Source organism: Agelaius phoeniceus, chromosome 2 (assembly GCF_051311805.1).
Source record: "Agelaius phoeniceus isolate bAgePho1 chromosome 2, bAgePho1.hap1, whole genome shotgun sequence".
NCBI classification, from domain to species: Eukaryota; Metazoa; Chordata; class Aves; order Passeriformes; family Icteridae; genus Agelaius; species Agelaius phoeniceus.
The window spans coordinates 60,511,225-60,526,600 of record NC_135266.1 but is presented as its reverse complement, the minus strand read 5'-3'; the positions used below and the strand labels follow the sequence as shown (position 1 = coordinate 60,526,600).

Below are 15,376 nucleotides of genomic sequence, written 5' to 3'. Positions count from 1 at the left end.
AAAGTTGTTTTTGTGTCTTCAGAAGGAGGCTGTTTTATTGGGGGACACAGAGAAGCAGATGACAGGTTGCCTCAAGATGCAAAAGAGAGCAATACTCTAGTTTAGACATACACACAGTCACATTTCTCTCTCTTTGCCTCCAGTGTTTCACTTGCTGATGCCCTTCTTTTCTTCCTCAGACAGTTCTTTAACGAGTATGTGAAAGTATTGTTACACCTTCTACATTGAAAAAAGCACAGAAAGCAACTGGGTTTTTTTTCATGTGTTTGTTTAATCTGCAGTAAAAAAAAAAAAGGAAAACTGACTTTTCTAAGCATATGATAGATGTACTTCTAAAACAACATAATGATCAAGGTCATTTTCAGTTTAAAAAGCAGAAACTCAAATTTAACAGGCCTTGAAATCCCACTTTAAGAAGTTTATAATTTAAATATTTCAAAGCAAGTCTGTCCTTCAGATTAAGGGAAGGTGAAGTTTATACTAAAAAGCTACAATAGAACAAAATACTGAATTCTGCTCTCATCTTATTCTCATTTAACACTTTGCTTTTCAGTTATGCAGTTTAGCATTCCACATGAGGTTGTCTTTATTTTCTTTAAGCCACGATTATGTCAAATTAATTCCTCTTTTGTGTGTCACGCAGTGTTAATAACATTACTGGGCTTGCAACATCTCAAGAGCTGTTTAGTCACAAAAATGAATGCTCCAGAAAGCAGACTTTAGGAAAAGCTGAACCAGTTTGTAGATATCATGTAGATGGCTCCATAAACTTGAAGGTAGGGTTCAAGATACATAGTATTGATAAAGGCAGTGTAATACCACTAATTTTGTTTTTCAAGGCTAGAAATACTAATTGTTCCACCTTTGAGTGTTTCAGCTTAGTACCTTCCTTAGAGATTTAATGTGTAATAGGATCAATCCCAGTAATTGCAGAGTTTGCCTTAGCAAAAAGGGTGAGGTGAGAAAGGAAAGGGGAAAAAAAAAAAAAAGGCTTTTCTTTTGTCCCCTCCCTTCTGGTAAACAGTTTCTCTTGTGGGGAAGGGATGTGAGCTTCAGCAAAACTAAAGGAACTGGTGTGAATGGCTGCTATCCATGTGAAATAGAGGGGTTGTAATCTTGTGTCAAATGTGTCTAGTTCAAGGATTTATAAATAACAGTGGCTGTTGTACATTCTGAAGGGTCTTGAGACTCCTTGGTCTGTAACTGCATGTAAATACTTTTGCTGTAGTAGCTGGATAGCAGATACTTGTTAGACACTACAGTGGTATCATGGATACAGGATTCTTGATGCTGGGGCTTCTTTGATGTTGGGATGTGCAAAGGGTTTTGATTCTGCAGCCACTCACATCCCCTTCCACAGCCCCTTTTCCTGCTGTTTGTTTCCGATTTAGCACAATGTGCGCTTTCCCGTGTCCCCTGGAGCAGCTTTGTGGGAAAGGTATGCTGTAATTGGTTTATAACCATTCATAATGACCTGGCAACTCTGAATAGCAACAGGGAGCAACTTAAGTTGTGATTTATTTAAGTAAGCTACATGGATTAAAGGCACTCCCAAGTGTACAAGTTGAGCTAGTTGCTTAATTGGGTGTAAATTTTCACATATAGCTTGGAAAGAGAGGCGTTTGTTTTGAAAGGCTGAATTTAGATGTATGGGCAAGCTTCTGGACTGCTAAACCAATTTTGAGAGAAGTTTAATGTTGTCTTTTTTTGGGATGTCTCAGTTTTTTAATTCAGCAAGTGCTATTATACCCTTCCCTCTTGTAAAGCTAATGGAATATTAACTTGAGCATTTAATTTGCAGTTGGAATATCTGACCTTGCTTTTAGTGCAGAAAAACAGGCTCTGATTTTGTAAGGCAGGATCGGTACCGCTGCTTTGGTTTTAGTCTTTTACCAGTTCATTGTATTCCTGCTCATTTTGTCAAGGCTCCAGTTGAGTTTGTTTTGTTTTGCTCAAGGGATTTCCTCACACAACGCCCATGATGCGAGCGACCCACCAGCTGCAGGGCATGATGACGCGGCAGGCGCTGCGGCAGCCCTGGTAGTTGTAGGGCCACGGCTGGAAGCCCATGAGGGGCTCGCAGATCCGCTGGCACTGCGTGTAACTGCGCCGGCACTCAATGCAGCACACGCCCAGGTGATCCAGCATGGGGTCAAAGGCCATCCCTTCACCTTCCAGCTGCTGCAATGTGAAATATTAAATGTCATCCCAGTGCTCTCATTCTCATGGAATAGCAGAATACATCCATGCTCCCCTTAACCCCACAAAGGGTAAAACCTGCAGTCTTGGGCTGTGGAAATTGACAAAACTCCCACTAAGTGTCCCATGCATCTTGCTTTATTATTTTTTCTTTTGACTTGCTCTCTTTGGCAGAAGCATAGAATTGGTGCGATCACCCTTGCAAAATGGAAAGAACAACAGGCAGGTCTAACTTCGTTATTTTTATTCTACTGCCCTTGGAAAAGCTCCAGCAACAGTAAGCTCCTCCCAAGCTTTAAATATTAGTGACAGAAATGATTTCAAGATAGTTACCTGAATCTTTAATGTAGGTGAGAATTCCTGAAATATATGATGTGGTTTTTATGATCATTTTAGATTCTGTATTTTAATGCTTTTTACAGCACTTTTAGGAAACTATTCCTCTGGTCCCCTGCAGTTTTCTGAGGATTTGGCTCTTGTCTCTGAGTCTGGTTCCATCCCTCCCACCCCACTACACTTAGGTGCATTGTTGACAGTGAGAATTGTCTGTTCTGTAGCTGACAGTAAGGAGTTATATGGAGCAAAGCATGCACAAAATACTTAAAAGCCTTTACCCTTCAAAATTCCTCATTTCTGGGGAAAAAAAGGTAACCTGATATTCTGCTTTTGGAAACTTGGGTTGTTCTTTGCCCATTGGTGTTACTTCAAGAAAAGCAGCAGAAATGCACAAATGCTGAAGTACCAGTCAGCTTTTTACCTGACCATTTGCCATTCATTTTTGGAAAGTAGCGGCACAACAAAAAAAGTGACACAGAAAGGTGCCACCCCTTGTCTGGGCTTGCACAGGACACTAGTGACAGCTGGGTGTTTTTAGGGACCCCAGCAACTCCTTCCCAGTCCTGAGAGCAGGGAAGATGTTTTCTTGGTCAGGATTCATCATCCTTGAATTCAGATACCTGCACCATGAACATCACCTGAGCTCATTGTCCAGGCTCCACTTACAGTGAGTAAAGAGAAATAGCTCTAGGGAGGATTCATTTCATCCTTCAGGAGAGGCCTGGAGCATAATGAATGGTGCTTGTCAGTCCAGTGGCTGTTCTCTAAGAAAGCCTGGTGATAGGCATTGGTGCAGTAGCTGTTGGTGAGGGCAACCCCTGCCCTGCAGGCTGAGGGAAGCCTGATGGCTGCCTCTGTCTGGCTCTTTTCCATTTGGCCCGGCTGCCCCTGGCTGGAAGAGCAGACCTGTGGAAGTTGTGCCTCCAGAGGCAGGGCAGCTCAGACCTCATGGAGATGGTCACCTTAGTGGCTGTGAGGAGAAACTACATTCCAGTGCCACTGCTGTTTTACTGACCTCGTGAGAGAGTCGATTTAGATCCACTTTATTTGGAGTGATTAATTTAAGTTTAATTAAGGGATGTCAACTCGGCAGAATGCTGTCACAGTATAATGATCTCCTGCTGTTGCATAAATGTCAAGTCAAAGCTGGGACTTACTTCCAAAGCAGGAGGCATTTATCTTGTGACAGTGTTGTATTAAAATGACTTACTCCTGCTGCACCAAATGGTGGGTGTAAATTGTCTGGCGCTGGTGCAGCAGACTGGAAGGTGCCTCCTGCACAGCCAGTGTTCCTGCAGTGTGGCAGAGGTGTTGGGACACAGCAGGGTGGCTCCTCTGCTCTTTCTGGGGGCTGCTGCTTCTTGAAGGGTGAGAACGAGTTTTACGACAGTCATCCTCCACCCACTGCTGCTGTCTCAAAACAGATTCTTCTCTGTCAGGTTATTGCTAGTCTAGGATTGCTTACCCTCACAGGGAAGAGGTTGAGAAAGAAATTTATTTGGCTGAACCTTTATCTCTTTGCACCCAAACACTTCTGCTGTGTTTCCCTGTAGCAGTCATGTCTGCTACTAATTTCTGTTTGAGAGCAAAGCATGTTTCTAGCTACTGGACTCTCTTCACATAGTAAATGATGGGTCTCAGCTGTCTGATCAAGACCAGCTTTGGTTTGTTTCTAGAAGGTGCTACCCTTGTCATATCTCCAGTGCTGTTTCCATATGGATCTGGAAGCTTCAAAAAGAAACTTGGCATCAACTTGCCTTAACCTTGTGATCTCAAGCACTTGTGCTTGTTTCAGAGTTGTTTCAGAAATCTAAAACTGGGAGAAGAGGACAGAGGGAAGACATTTTTGAGCTTCTTAGGTGTTTTACCAGTCTATTATTTCCTAGAACAGCTGAACAAGCAAAGACTGTGCAGATAAAAAAAAATAATGACAAGCCCCACATTACCAGTGTTACCTGTCCAACACAGTCCTGAGCTCTGAAGGAAGATTACAGTGTAAATACTCACGTTGTATGGGTTGTCTGGATTAAATGTTTGATCAGTTTCTTGTCCCATTGGCCTGGTTTCATTAGCCTGGTGGCCAAGCTCTTGAGTCAGCTGCATGGTGCGTGACCTGGGGTTTACTTCTTCAGAAGCAGCTTCCAAGTCTTCCTCATCGAAGTTTGGTTCTGACTGGCGCTTGTTTCTCTTCATTTGTCTCCTTTGGTTATCTGAAGGAATAATCACCAAGGGACAATCTTACCTTGAGTGTATCATTGTAGTTACCTAATATTTCAGTGATTTCTTTAAATATTAAAAAAGGAGAGGATGGATGGCAGAGAGAAAGCCAAAACTGTGCCTTGGCAAACTTGACATGCATCGCCATGGGAGCTGCTTGCCTTCCTCTGTTGTGTCTGCAACAGTAGTGCCTGTCCAAAGCAGTGTGATTGCCTTTCCCCCCTCCCTCTTCTCCTCGAGGCAAAATTTGAGATTTGTTGGGGGCTTTTTGACCCAGCCTGTAGTCACTAACCCAGATATTAACCCAGCAGCAGTTTCCAGCACTAGCAAGACCACCTGTTCACATCTCACTTATTTTTCAAAATTCTTTTATGGCAGGATGGTGCCCTGCTCTCAAGGATATCTGGTTCTGGACAGCTTTGATATTGCTCTTTTGTTGCCAGGTGGGATATGCAAGATCATGAAGGGAAGTGGAAAATATTGGTAGCTTGGGTCCACAGGTGCTCTAAAATGTGTTAATTTTTTTTCCACATGTGTTGTCCCACCCGGGTGTTCTGATATTAACTGGACCAAGGAGGAATACATATTTTTGAGCCTTCTCTCCTCCAAAGCCTGGAAGTTACCTGGAGGAGTTGCCATCTTCCTGGTGACTCCTGAACACCTTTGCTAAGCTTGCCTATAGGCCCCAAGTTCAGAGCTGGGACTGCCCCAGGGTCTCATAAACCACCCACCAGCTGGCTGGCTTAAAGCATCTTCCTTCCACTCCACTGAATTCCTCTGAGGAAGCAGGGTAGAAAACAGGACAGGCTATGGTCCCAAACTCCTGGCCAGTGTTCCTGCTACCTGGTGTCAGCTGCCTACACATTAAGGGGGCTAGTTTAAGCTGTTGTCTTGTCCTTCTCTAGAAGTAGACTAACCTCTCTGGAAATGTTTCATTTCCTAGCGAGTCACCCACTTGGGCTCTGCAAATTGTCTGAGTAAATACAAGGATGGAAAATATTTAGGGGATAAACTCCAAACCCACAATCTTGGCACAAGCCCAGGAAGGCGTGGGCAAGGGAGGAAAGGAGCCTGGTTTCCCAGATGTGCTAGTTTCAGTAGCAAACCTGATGAAGGGAAGGCATTTAGATGAAGGGAGGGATAACATACTTTTCAAATAAAAGAAATGTTACCTTTGGGATATGTTGGTCGCAGCCAGAAAATTGGAAGATCCCTGCAAAGCTCTAGAATTTTGGGGCTTAGGAAGCTGTTATGCTTGATAGGCTCATCTGCAGCCACCCAGATAAGGGAGTTTTTGTCAAATCTCACAGGCATGATTTCATCTTCCTGCAAATAGAAGAGCATAAATCCTTTGCTGCTCAGTGAGCAGTCATGTGCCTGCTCGCTGCTAATTCTTGAGCACCAAACTGTATAATTATCCGCTGCAACTAATACTGAGCATCCTTCTATGTCATGAATGTGAGGGAATCGTGCTGAGCCAAAGCCTGGGGAAAGGCTGCCTCCACTGAAATGAAGGGCAAAGCCTCTGTCAGCTTTGCTGGGGCTGCGATTTCACCCATCTCACTCCTGGAAGGCTTCTGCCCCATGCATGAGGGCTGGGTGACAGAGGTCTTTGTGCCCAAAGCACCAGAATTTCAGGTGGTAGAAACCAAAGTTCTACCACCTTCAGCAAAGCAGCAATGGAATACCAGCAAAACCCAAGTCCTTCATCTTTTCCTATGCTCTGTTCTCATTTGACATACTCTCAATATATAACTATTTACAATGTGTGTATGGGGGAGGGGGGTGATGGTGAGGGGAGGAATGTTGTTCAAAAGTTTTAGAGAGGATTATAGCTTGAGAACTGCTCCAGCTTCCAGTTTTAAGTCAATGTGATCGGTCTGATTAAAGGTCTTGTTTGGTAAAAGCAATTCAATTGACCAAAAGCTTGAAGTGCAAGTTAAAGGAGCCTGCCTTTTTGAAGTGTACCCTGCAGGTTTTTGGTTCATATCTTCAAAGTAATGTAGGAAAATGCCAGTGATTGATTCTTTAAAGTTGTTAGTTCAAAGTATTATTTTACATAAAATGTGTAAGTATTTTATAGCAACGGTGAAATATTAAAAGAAAACTAACTTTTGAATCATGAAAACCAGCATGATTTCAAAGTTAAAATTCTAAATTGCTTTCATAAAAGTCATCAAGACTTGTTATATAACTGACTAGATCAATTTATTCCCTTGAGTTGCTGTTTCTTTAGTGTTTATTGATTTATTTTGTAGGTCTCAAGTCATTTAAGTTTGCTATCCAATCTGTCTACTGCTCTTTATTTATATTCTTCCACTTAAGCTTTTATCAACATCAGAAATATCTGACTCTAATTTTCAGAAATAAAAATATCCTTTGTTTCTGTTTGAAATGATCCTGACTTGTGAGCAGCCAGAACGTGGGTATCTATAAAACTCATTTTACTCATTTACAGCAATTTTTGTAGGTAGTGTTGCTATGATGCCCATTGCAGGAAAACAGCATATGCATACTTCCTCCTAAATACTTCCATATCAGAGAGATGACTTGGCCCAGAAAAATAAACACTACTTTGCCATTCCTGTGGTACATGTGGCCTGGAAAGTTGAGTGAAAGGGAAAAGTTAATGTCTTAGTGGTAGCACTAAGCTGCTTGGTGAATGCAATTCGTTGCAACAGTCACATAGGTGATGCCTCTTGGGAGAAGATGCACAAAAAACAGGACAAGGAAATAGTTTTACTGTCAGCAGGTAGAATTAGAAATAAGTTTTTGATTATTTAGGATAGTGTCTTCAGGTCTGTGACTTTGTTTTTACAAAAAGATGAAAAATTCAAACTTTGACTTCAAGCAATCACGCTAATTAAGTCAAGGCCAGCTGCCTTTAAAATAAGGCAAGGCAGGAAAGATGGAACTGTCTGGAATTCGTGCAAGTTCTCTTTCCCATCATGGGGAAAATCCTGCCAGTTTCAGGAGGCTTTGTAGCATTTGTCAGCCTTTCTGACTCTGTTAGGAAAGATCTTTTTCCCCTTAATTTTAAAGCAGATGTTCAGCAGTCACAGCACCACTGCAGGGAGGTGCAGCCTTAACAGCCCCTCTCTCCCCGCTAATTGTATCTTGCTTTTATTCTCCCAGGAGCAGAGCAAACCCAGGGAAAGGGGCTGTGGATCTCCTGTGCTCTCCTGCCAATGACTGAGCCTCCAGCTGCATCCAGGCTCAGCTGGACTCAAGTCACTGGAGTCACTCTTGTGTGAGCAATAACTTTGGAGGTCTGAGCTCTGGGAAACTCAGGCTTTGAGCACATAAAGCAATCAGCTTTTTGGGCAAATGTGAGGAGATTTGGTGGTATCTGGGTGAGAACTGCAGCTTCTGTGCTGGTTGTGATGCAAATTCTAGGAAATTTAATTAACATGTAAAATTAAGTTTAACGCTAAGAAGGCTAAGTCATATTTTTTAAAATAAATTATTTCTTCTGAGATATTTTAATTTTTGCCATGTTTTCCACAATTCCCTTTTACTGACTAGAGTGATGGAGTTCATGTTTCTGCTCAAGAGCATTGACAGAAATCTCCTGGGATCTACCACAGTCCTCCTTTGCATTGACTACAGCAGCTACTTCTTCCACACCCTCCCTTCCAGCCTTGTGCACAGCCTGGTCTCAGGCAGGTGCTCTTGTCATGGAGACCTCCTGTGGATCTGGCAGAAATCAGTCTGTGGCTTCCCCACTCACTAATCTGCAGCCTCTCATGATGTCCCTGGACACAGTGACATGTCTGACACCAACCTTGTTTTTCTTACCTTTCAGGGACTTCTTGCAACCAGTCAATAGCTGAATCCCAGCTATCCCACCCTGTCCCTACCATGAGCCAGAGTGGCTTCCAAATGTCATTTTTATTTGTATTTAAGTACCTCCTTTAGGCTCTCTCTATACAAAGATTAGTTTAAAAAAACCAACAAACTACCCCTTACCAGCTCAGATGAGAGGCTCGCTTTAGCCATAGCATCAACTTCAGGGATGTGAGCTTTTGGCTGAGCTTTGATGTAACACTTTTCTCCTTCAGCAAAACGGATCCCAGTTATGCCCTGCAAAAGCAGAAGGCAGAGGGTTGTGCACAGCCCTCCAGCTCCTCACCACCCCCAAGAAAGTGCCTCAGCTCTGCCAAAAATTGCCACTGAATTTTCAGTCTGAAGGCTAACCTTATTTAAAACCAGAAGCAATAAAATGCTCTTCCCTTCATCATTTTAGCTTCACAGTTTTGGTCCAATTGGTCTAGAAGTTTTTGCTTGATTTCTGAAAGTGGGGGGGTGTTTTATGTAAGTGCTTCCATGCAGGCTGTAGGCTACTTGGAGTAGCTCTGTTAAGGAATTAGTTGACATGATTTGAACTGTAACTTAGCACCTAACGTAGGCAGTCTTGAAATTGTGCTAGCTGGTGGCATAGTACCCTTGTGACACAGTTTTACAAAAATGTGGGGGCAGTTTGGTTCAGTCTGTACAAATAAGTGACTGTGACAGCAAAGGGAAGTTTGTGACGCCAGTTTGGTGCAGAAATCTGTGTATGGGACTTTGTCTGGCCTACTAGGGTGAAATGTAATTGCATAAACCATGAATGTCTAGTTTTAAGCAAGAGAAGGAGCAAGTCTCCTGCGAGTCCTGGGATGTACCTTCCAGCCCATGCTAGAACCTTGGGCATCAACATCTTGCCATTGTAGCATCTACGTTTCTACTGTAGGTTTTGGGTATCCATAAAAGAGCTCTCTTCTACATTATAAATTTAGATACCTTGTTGTAAATGGCAAAACTTTTGTGTTTTTCATGTGGTTGCCCAAGCTCCAGTCAACCACCTAAATATAATTACCTAGTGCCCTTTAAGTTGTGCTGGTTTTCTGCCTGGCCTCTAGCTGCCAGAAAGGGGTGTGGGTGTCAGCATGTCCCCTCTCATCTGCCTTGAAGGGGTATCATGGATGCCTTCGTGTGCGGTGTTGGGCGCCGCAATGGAAGATATTAAACTGTTAGGGAGTGTCCAAAGGAGGGTTTGGGATGTGGTGAAGGGCCTTGAGGGGAAACTGTATGAGGAGCAGCTGAGGTCACTTGGTCTGTTCAGCCTGGAGGAGACTGAGGAGAGAGCTCATTGCAGTTACAGCTTCCTCATGAGAGGAACAGGAGGGGCAGGCACTGATCTCTTCTCTGTGGTGACAGTGACAGGACCCCAGGGAATGGCCTGAGGTTGTATAAGGGGATGTTCAGGTTGGATGTCAGGAAAAGATTCTTCAGCCAGAGGGTGGCTGAGCACTAGAACAGCTCCCCAGGGAAGTGGTCACAGCACCAGCCTGGCTGAGACCAAGAAGTATTTGGACAGTGCTCTCAGGCACACAGTGTGACACTTGGGATGGTGCTGTGCCACGATTTGGACCTGATGTTCCTTGTGGGTCCCTTCCAACTCAGCACATTGTGATGCAGTGCAGCATGAGATGGATGGTACTGGGGCACCTGAGCCATGTCTTGTGTGTCTGCAGGTCCTGTGTAGCTGGATACACCCCCTTCACAACAAAATGACTACAAAAAGCAGTGAGAGAGGAGATGGCTATCCCAAGGATGGGTGCATTAGGATATAAAGCTTTGTGGTGTACCAGGTGTTCTAGGAATACCCCAAATATTGCCAAATCCAAGCCTTCTCTGACCATGCAGTCATTCCAGCAGTGCCAGTCCATCCAAAACTGCTAATGTAAATACCAGTCTGTTGGAAGCACATCTCTTCAGTTGCTTTCTCCTTTGTGTGCATTCTTGGCTGAAAACCCAAGTGGCATCATCCCTGTGCTGAGGTTGTCCCTGGCCCTCTTTAATTACAAGCAGGCACCGTCCCTGGGAGGTCCCTTGAGCTGGTTGGTGTTAGGAGCTGATTTGTAACCTGGCTGTGACAGGCAGTATCTCATAGGCAGCAACACACGTGGAGCAAACATGAATTCAGCATCTCTCCAGTGGACTGTGCTTCTGTGCAGATGTGAAATGGCAAAGGCAAATGAGAAGAGCTCACTGTGGATGCTCTTACTCAGCTGCTGATAATGTTGCTATGGTGATGCTAATGAGAGTTGCATAAAGGCAGAACCACAGCTGTAGGAAAAGTTGGGGGTCCAGCATCTCCTGGCACAGATTTGTTTGTTCTTGCTGAAAAGCCAAGGAGCTGGGTTTCCTTGCCTTTCTAGATCCAGCAAGGGAAAGGTGGCTGCTCCAGAAGCTGCTTCCTAGCAGCAGCATCTTTGTTTTAGGTTTGTTTTAGGTGCTGCTTTGACTTACAGAGGGCTTAACTCTGAGGCTGAGTGTTTTGCACCTGAGAACATTTAACTGCAGGCTCTGGGCCCTGTGATGGGTTTGTGCAGCATCACACAGATGTGCCTTAGTAGCTCAGGGCAGCTCAGAGACCTACTCTGTCCGAGCTGCTGAGCTCTGCTGAGGTTTGGCGTCTGTCAGTCCAGGCTCTGTGCTGAGTAGCCACAAGTTGCTGGGGTGCCCAAGTGCGTTTGCTGTCAGCCCGAGGGGCCCAGCACCTGGCATTGGTGCACAGATGCATAAACTGTGCCAAATGCCTCCATCCTCTGCCATGCATGGGGATGAAACCAGGCCAAGCCATGGAGACCAGCTCCCATCCTTGACCTCAGGGCAAAGGAAGCTCCCCAAGTCAAGCACTGCAGAGTGGTCTCTCCTCGGTGTCTCCTCGGCTTACTGTATTGACCCTCTGCTCCTCAAACAGGGATGTCTGGGGGAGGTGTTTCTGCCAGTTCAAACCACATGAAATCATGCGAGAGTTGTGTCACAGCCTGACAGAATGTTTTTCTAGTGAGACCCCAAGGTCACATGTCACATTTCTGCTCAGTGGTTTGAAGATGCAAAGCATTTACATGGAGTCAAACCCGACATAGCCTAATCCACACCAGTTCCTGGAGTGGTACCTGGCATGGCTGATCTCCAAAAAGCACTTTGATTTTTGTTTAGGAGGAAACTGCCTGTCTCCCTGGAAATGCAAGCCAGGAAAGCAAAAATGTTTGTGTGGATGGTTGGAGGCTGGAATCTGAGACTAAGTGGGGCAGAGAAGTCAGGGCAGAACAAGGTGTCCTTAAGAGTCCAGTGCTGGAGTGTGTTACGTGAAGGACAAGAGTGGCACTACTTACGATCTGAAAATCATGAACTTCAACTGCCTCTTCACTCCCACTTCCTGTTTTGAATGTCTCTAAGTTGTTTCCAGCATCTATTTCCATTGATCCATCTTGTACTTTTCCATTAATGCTCATAGTATAGTGAACGTTGTACACCTGGAATCAATAAAAGAGTGGTAGCACATGCCAGTAATTACTTATTGCCTTCCTCCTACACCAGGCAATGGTCAATCTGACTCTCATATCCCTATTTAGCTCCTAAATTTTGCTGCTGTAGGCATTTGATAACCCTCCAGCAACCAACACTGCACTACTTCAGCACTGGGGTCGGCTGGCAGTGGGGCAGCCAGCCCTGAGAGGTTGTTCAGTCTCCATCCTTGGAAGTTTTCACAGCCTGACTGGATAAAGCCCTGAGCAACCATCTCTGACCCCACAGCTGTCCCTGGTCTGAGCACCAGGTAGGACTAGAGAGCTGAGATCCCCCTGCCAGGGAGTGCTTATAGTTTTACTTCAAAACCAATGTGGGGTGAGTCCACACCCATGTTCACTCTGACCTAAAAACCCTCTCCTAGGACATTTTAGGAATTGCTTGTTATGCTGGCATGATTCCCAAAGGATAGCAGGCATGAATGTCCTACTCTGAAGGAAGCCAAGCCCTGTTTATCTCTTAGGATGTTCTGCTGAGGCACAGGAAAACAGGTTCCTCTTGAATACGAACACACTTCCCAGCTTGTAATGGATGTAAACTTTGTTTAAATTGGATGTGAAGTTGTATAGGCTGGTATTTTCCTTGTCAGCGTATTTGCCCTTATCCTATTTTCAATGAGGAGAGCTACAGTGCGGTTTGTATTTGCTGGAGGACCACAATCTGTGGAGGGGTTTTGTGATTCTGTGCAGCTCTGCTAAAAGTGCTGCACAAGCAGTTTATTTTGGGTCTTAAAAAAGCCCTTACAGCATTTTAATGAAAAATTTACACTGACAGCTAGAGACAAATTTCTTCTTCTCTCACCTTCGCTCAGGGAAGTCTAAGGTGCTAAAGATTTATGGTTCCTCCGTTATACACAGCCACTCCCATATTTCTGCTTTCTAGGATTCCTGTTGAACGTGGTCCGTAAAACCAGACCAGTGTATGTGGTCTCCTCCTGACAGGGACTGAGCTAGAGTTGAGACTTTGATACCCCATCATTTAGGGAAGAATTTAAAGATAAAAAATAAAACCAAGAATTTTAAAATTGTTAGTTTTTTAAAATTAATTACCCTGGATATAATTTTTGCAGTTGCTTCCTAAACATTTGCAACTCAAGTGCAGTTTTCTGAGTTTGAAGGCAGCTTGGAAAAATAAGCTTTCCCAGTGTCTTCACCTAGAGAGCAACTTTGAAGCTTAATGGAAACTGTGAATGTGACATATTTTGTATGGCTGAATTTAGATGACAGGAGCATTAAAAAGGGAGGCATTGTCTTGTACTCCACGAATGCACCTACCTGCTCAGAGCTGAAAGCACTGTCCCCTGCCTATGCCACCGTTTGCATCACTCTCCCTTTTCAAAAGCTCAGAGAAACACACAGTTCATGCAGCACGTCTTAGAGGCCAGCAATGTGTCCTGTCTTTTTGCTGTAAAACCTTGTACTTTTCTTTCTGATTATCTGAATTATCCCTATGTGTAGGGGTGTATCTCACAGGGCCACCTTTGCCCTGGCTGCTGGAATTTACACAAGGCTCTCCTTGATGAGGGCTGGCGTGTGGCCAGAGGCAGTACAAAACTTCTTCCAAAGTAAATTCAAAGGTACTAATTTAATTTATGGAGAATGGTACATTCATGTGTGTACCATCATGTTTCAAATATGTTTTAAACACAGATTCTGTGTAAACAGAAAGAAAAGTTAATCTGTAAACATGTTATAATGCTCTGAAGTTTGAGTCTTTAACTGATCACCAGCTTCTCAGTTTCATTCTTTGGATAAAGTGTTTCTCATGTACCCCAGAAACTGTAAATAATAAAACTTAACTTTAAAAATTGCTCCTCAGCTGCAAACCTAAGTGTATGCACAGTCATACAAAGCACCAGAACTAACAGTGCCTGTTAATGGGTTAATTATAGTATTACATACTTGATTCCAGGTAGAATCTGGACTGAGAATACAGATGCTATGAAAAAAGAATTTACACATTTCAATGTTTTTTTGTCCTGAGAGCTGGAGTTTGCCCAGGATGAGAATCCCCAGGGACTTGTTGGGGTTTGAGTTCACTGAGGATTTGTGAGCAGAAATCAATGTGCAGTCTGTGCTCTCAAAGATGTGTTTCATGTTTGCTAATAAATGTGCTTCCAGGAAGCTCCATCCACACAGCCACCAAAGACAACGATTATGGCTTTGGGTTTTTAGGTGTTTGGGGGTTTTTGAACGGAAAAAACCCTACAGGTCTGCTTAAAGACCTCTTTATAGACCTCCTCGCAAGGAGCGCTTCCAGCCCGTGCCTCCCCGCCCACCCGGCCCGGGTGCGGACGTGCCCGGGGCCCGGCCCGGCGCGCTCACCTGCCGCTCCGTGCCTTTCCAGAAGTAGAAGGCGCCGATGGCCCCGGCCAGCAGCAGGAGGGCCCCGGCGATCAGCACCGCGGCCCCGGCCTTCAGCAGCCGCCCCGGTCCGGGGGGCGCGGCAGCCGCGTACGCCTGCGGAGAGCGCGGGTGGAGCAGGGACACGGCAGGGACCCCGCCCCGGGACCCCCGGCCGGACCTGACCCGGCCCGACCCGACCCGTTTTGTCCCGATCCGGCCCGCTACATCGCGACCCGTCCCGACCCCACCCGTTCCCCACCGTCCCAAACCAACCCGTCCCGTCCCGTTCCGTCCCATCCCGTCCCGACTCGCTGGGTTCCGTTCCATCCCAACCCATGCCCACAGGCTTTGTCCCGATCCCACCCTGTCCCGCCCGGTGCCAGCCGGCAGCACTCACGGGGGGCAGGCACAGCTCCACATCGTCGGGCCCCACTCGGGCGATCGGCACCTTCTCGGAGCCCTCTGCCATGGCTGCCGCGGGAGGGAGACCTGCCCGGGCTCGGCCCCGGCCCCGGCCCCGGGCCTGCACCGCCCCGGCCCGCCCCGCTCCCGGCCCCGGCCCCGGCCCGCGGGGAGGGCAGCACCGCCCAGCCCCGGACACAATGAGCCCCTTGAGCTGCCCGGCAGCCGGGGGAGCTCCCTGTGTCCTCCTGCCCCATCGCCGCCCCCTCCAAGCGGCCCCTGGATGTCGTCTCCAGCTTCCCCCCTTCCCGAGGGGGTCGGGGGTGTAGGGGACACGCAGCCCCGCACGCCGTGGCAGAGAAGAGGGGCGCCCCGTCAGACAGACGGCCGTCGTCAAAAAACACCAGCTTTTAAAATGGAACAACGCGTTGACTGATTTTTTTACACTTGCCACAGGAATTTACAGGCGCTGGAGCTGACAAACTGCTGGTCGGTGACTGCTCCACAGAACACCTCGC

The 15,376-nt window shown here is 45.8% G+C and overlaps 1 protein-coding gene across 1 annotated transcript; it reads right to left on the bottom strand.

Annotated features, from left to right (window-relative positions):
• Positions 1-173: 173 nt before the first annotated feature.
• CNMD (chondromodulin) lies at positions 174-14,984 on the bottom strand. Its single transcript, XM_054651503.2, has 7 exons — positions 14,854-14,984; positions 14,436-14,570; positions 11,919-12,059; positions 8,722-8,835; positions 5,925-6,078; positions 4,543-4,745; positions 174-2,181 (listed from the first exon to the last, which is right to left on the bottom strand). The coding sequence occupies exons 1-7, from the start codon at positions 14,923-14,925 to the stop codon at positions 1,966-1,968; spliced, it is 1,035 nt and encodes a 344-aa protein (XP_054507478.2). The 5' UTR covers positions 14,926-14,984; the 3' UTR covers positions 174-1,965.
• Between the last annotated feature and the right edge of the window lie 392 nt (positions 14,985-15,376).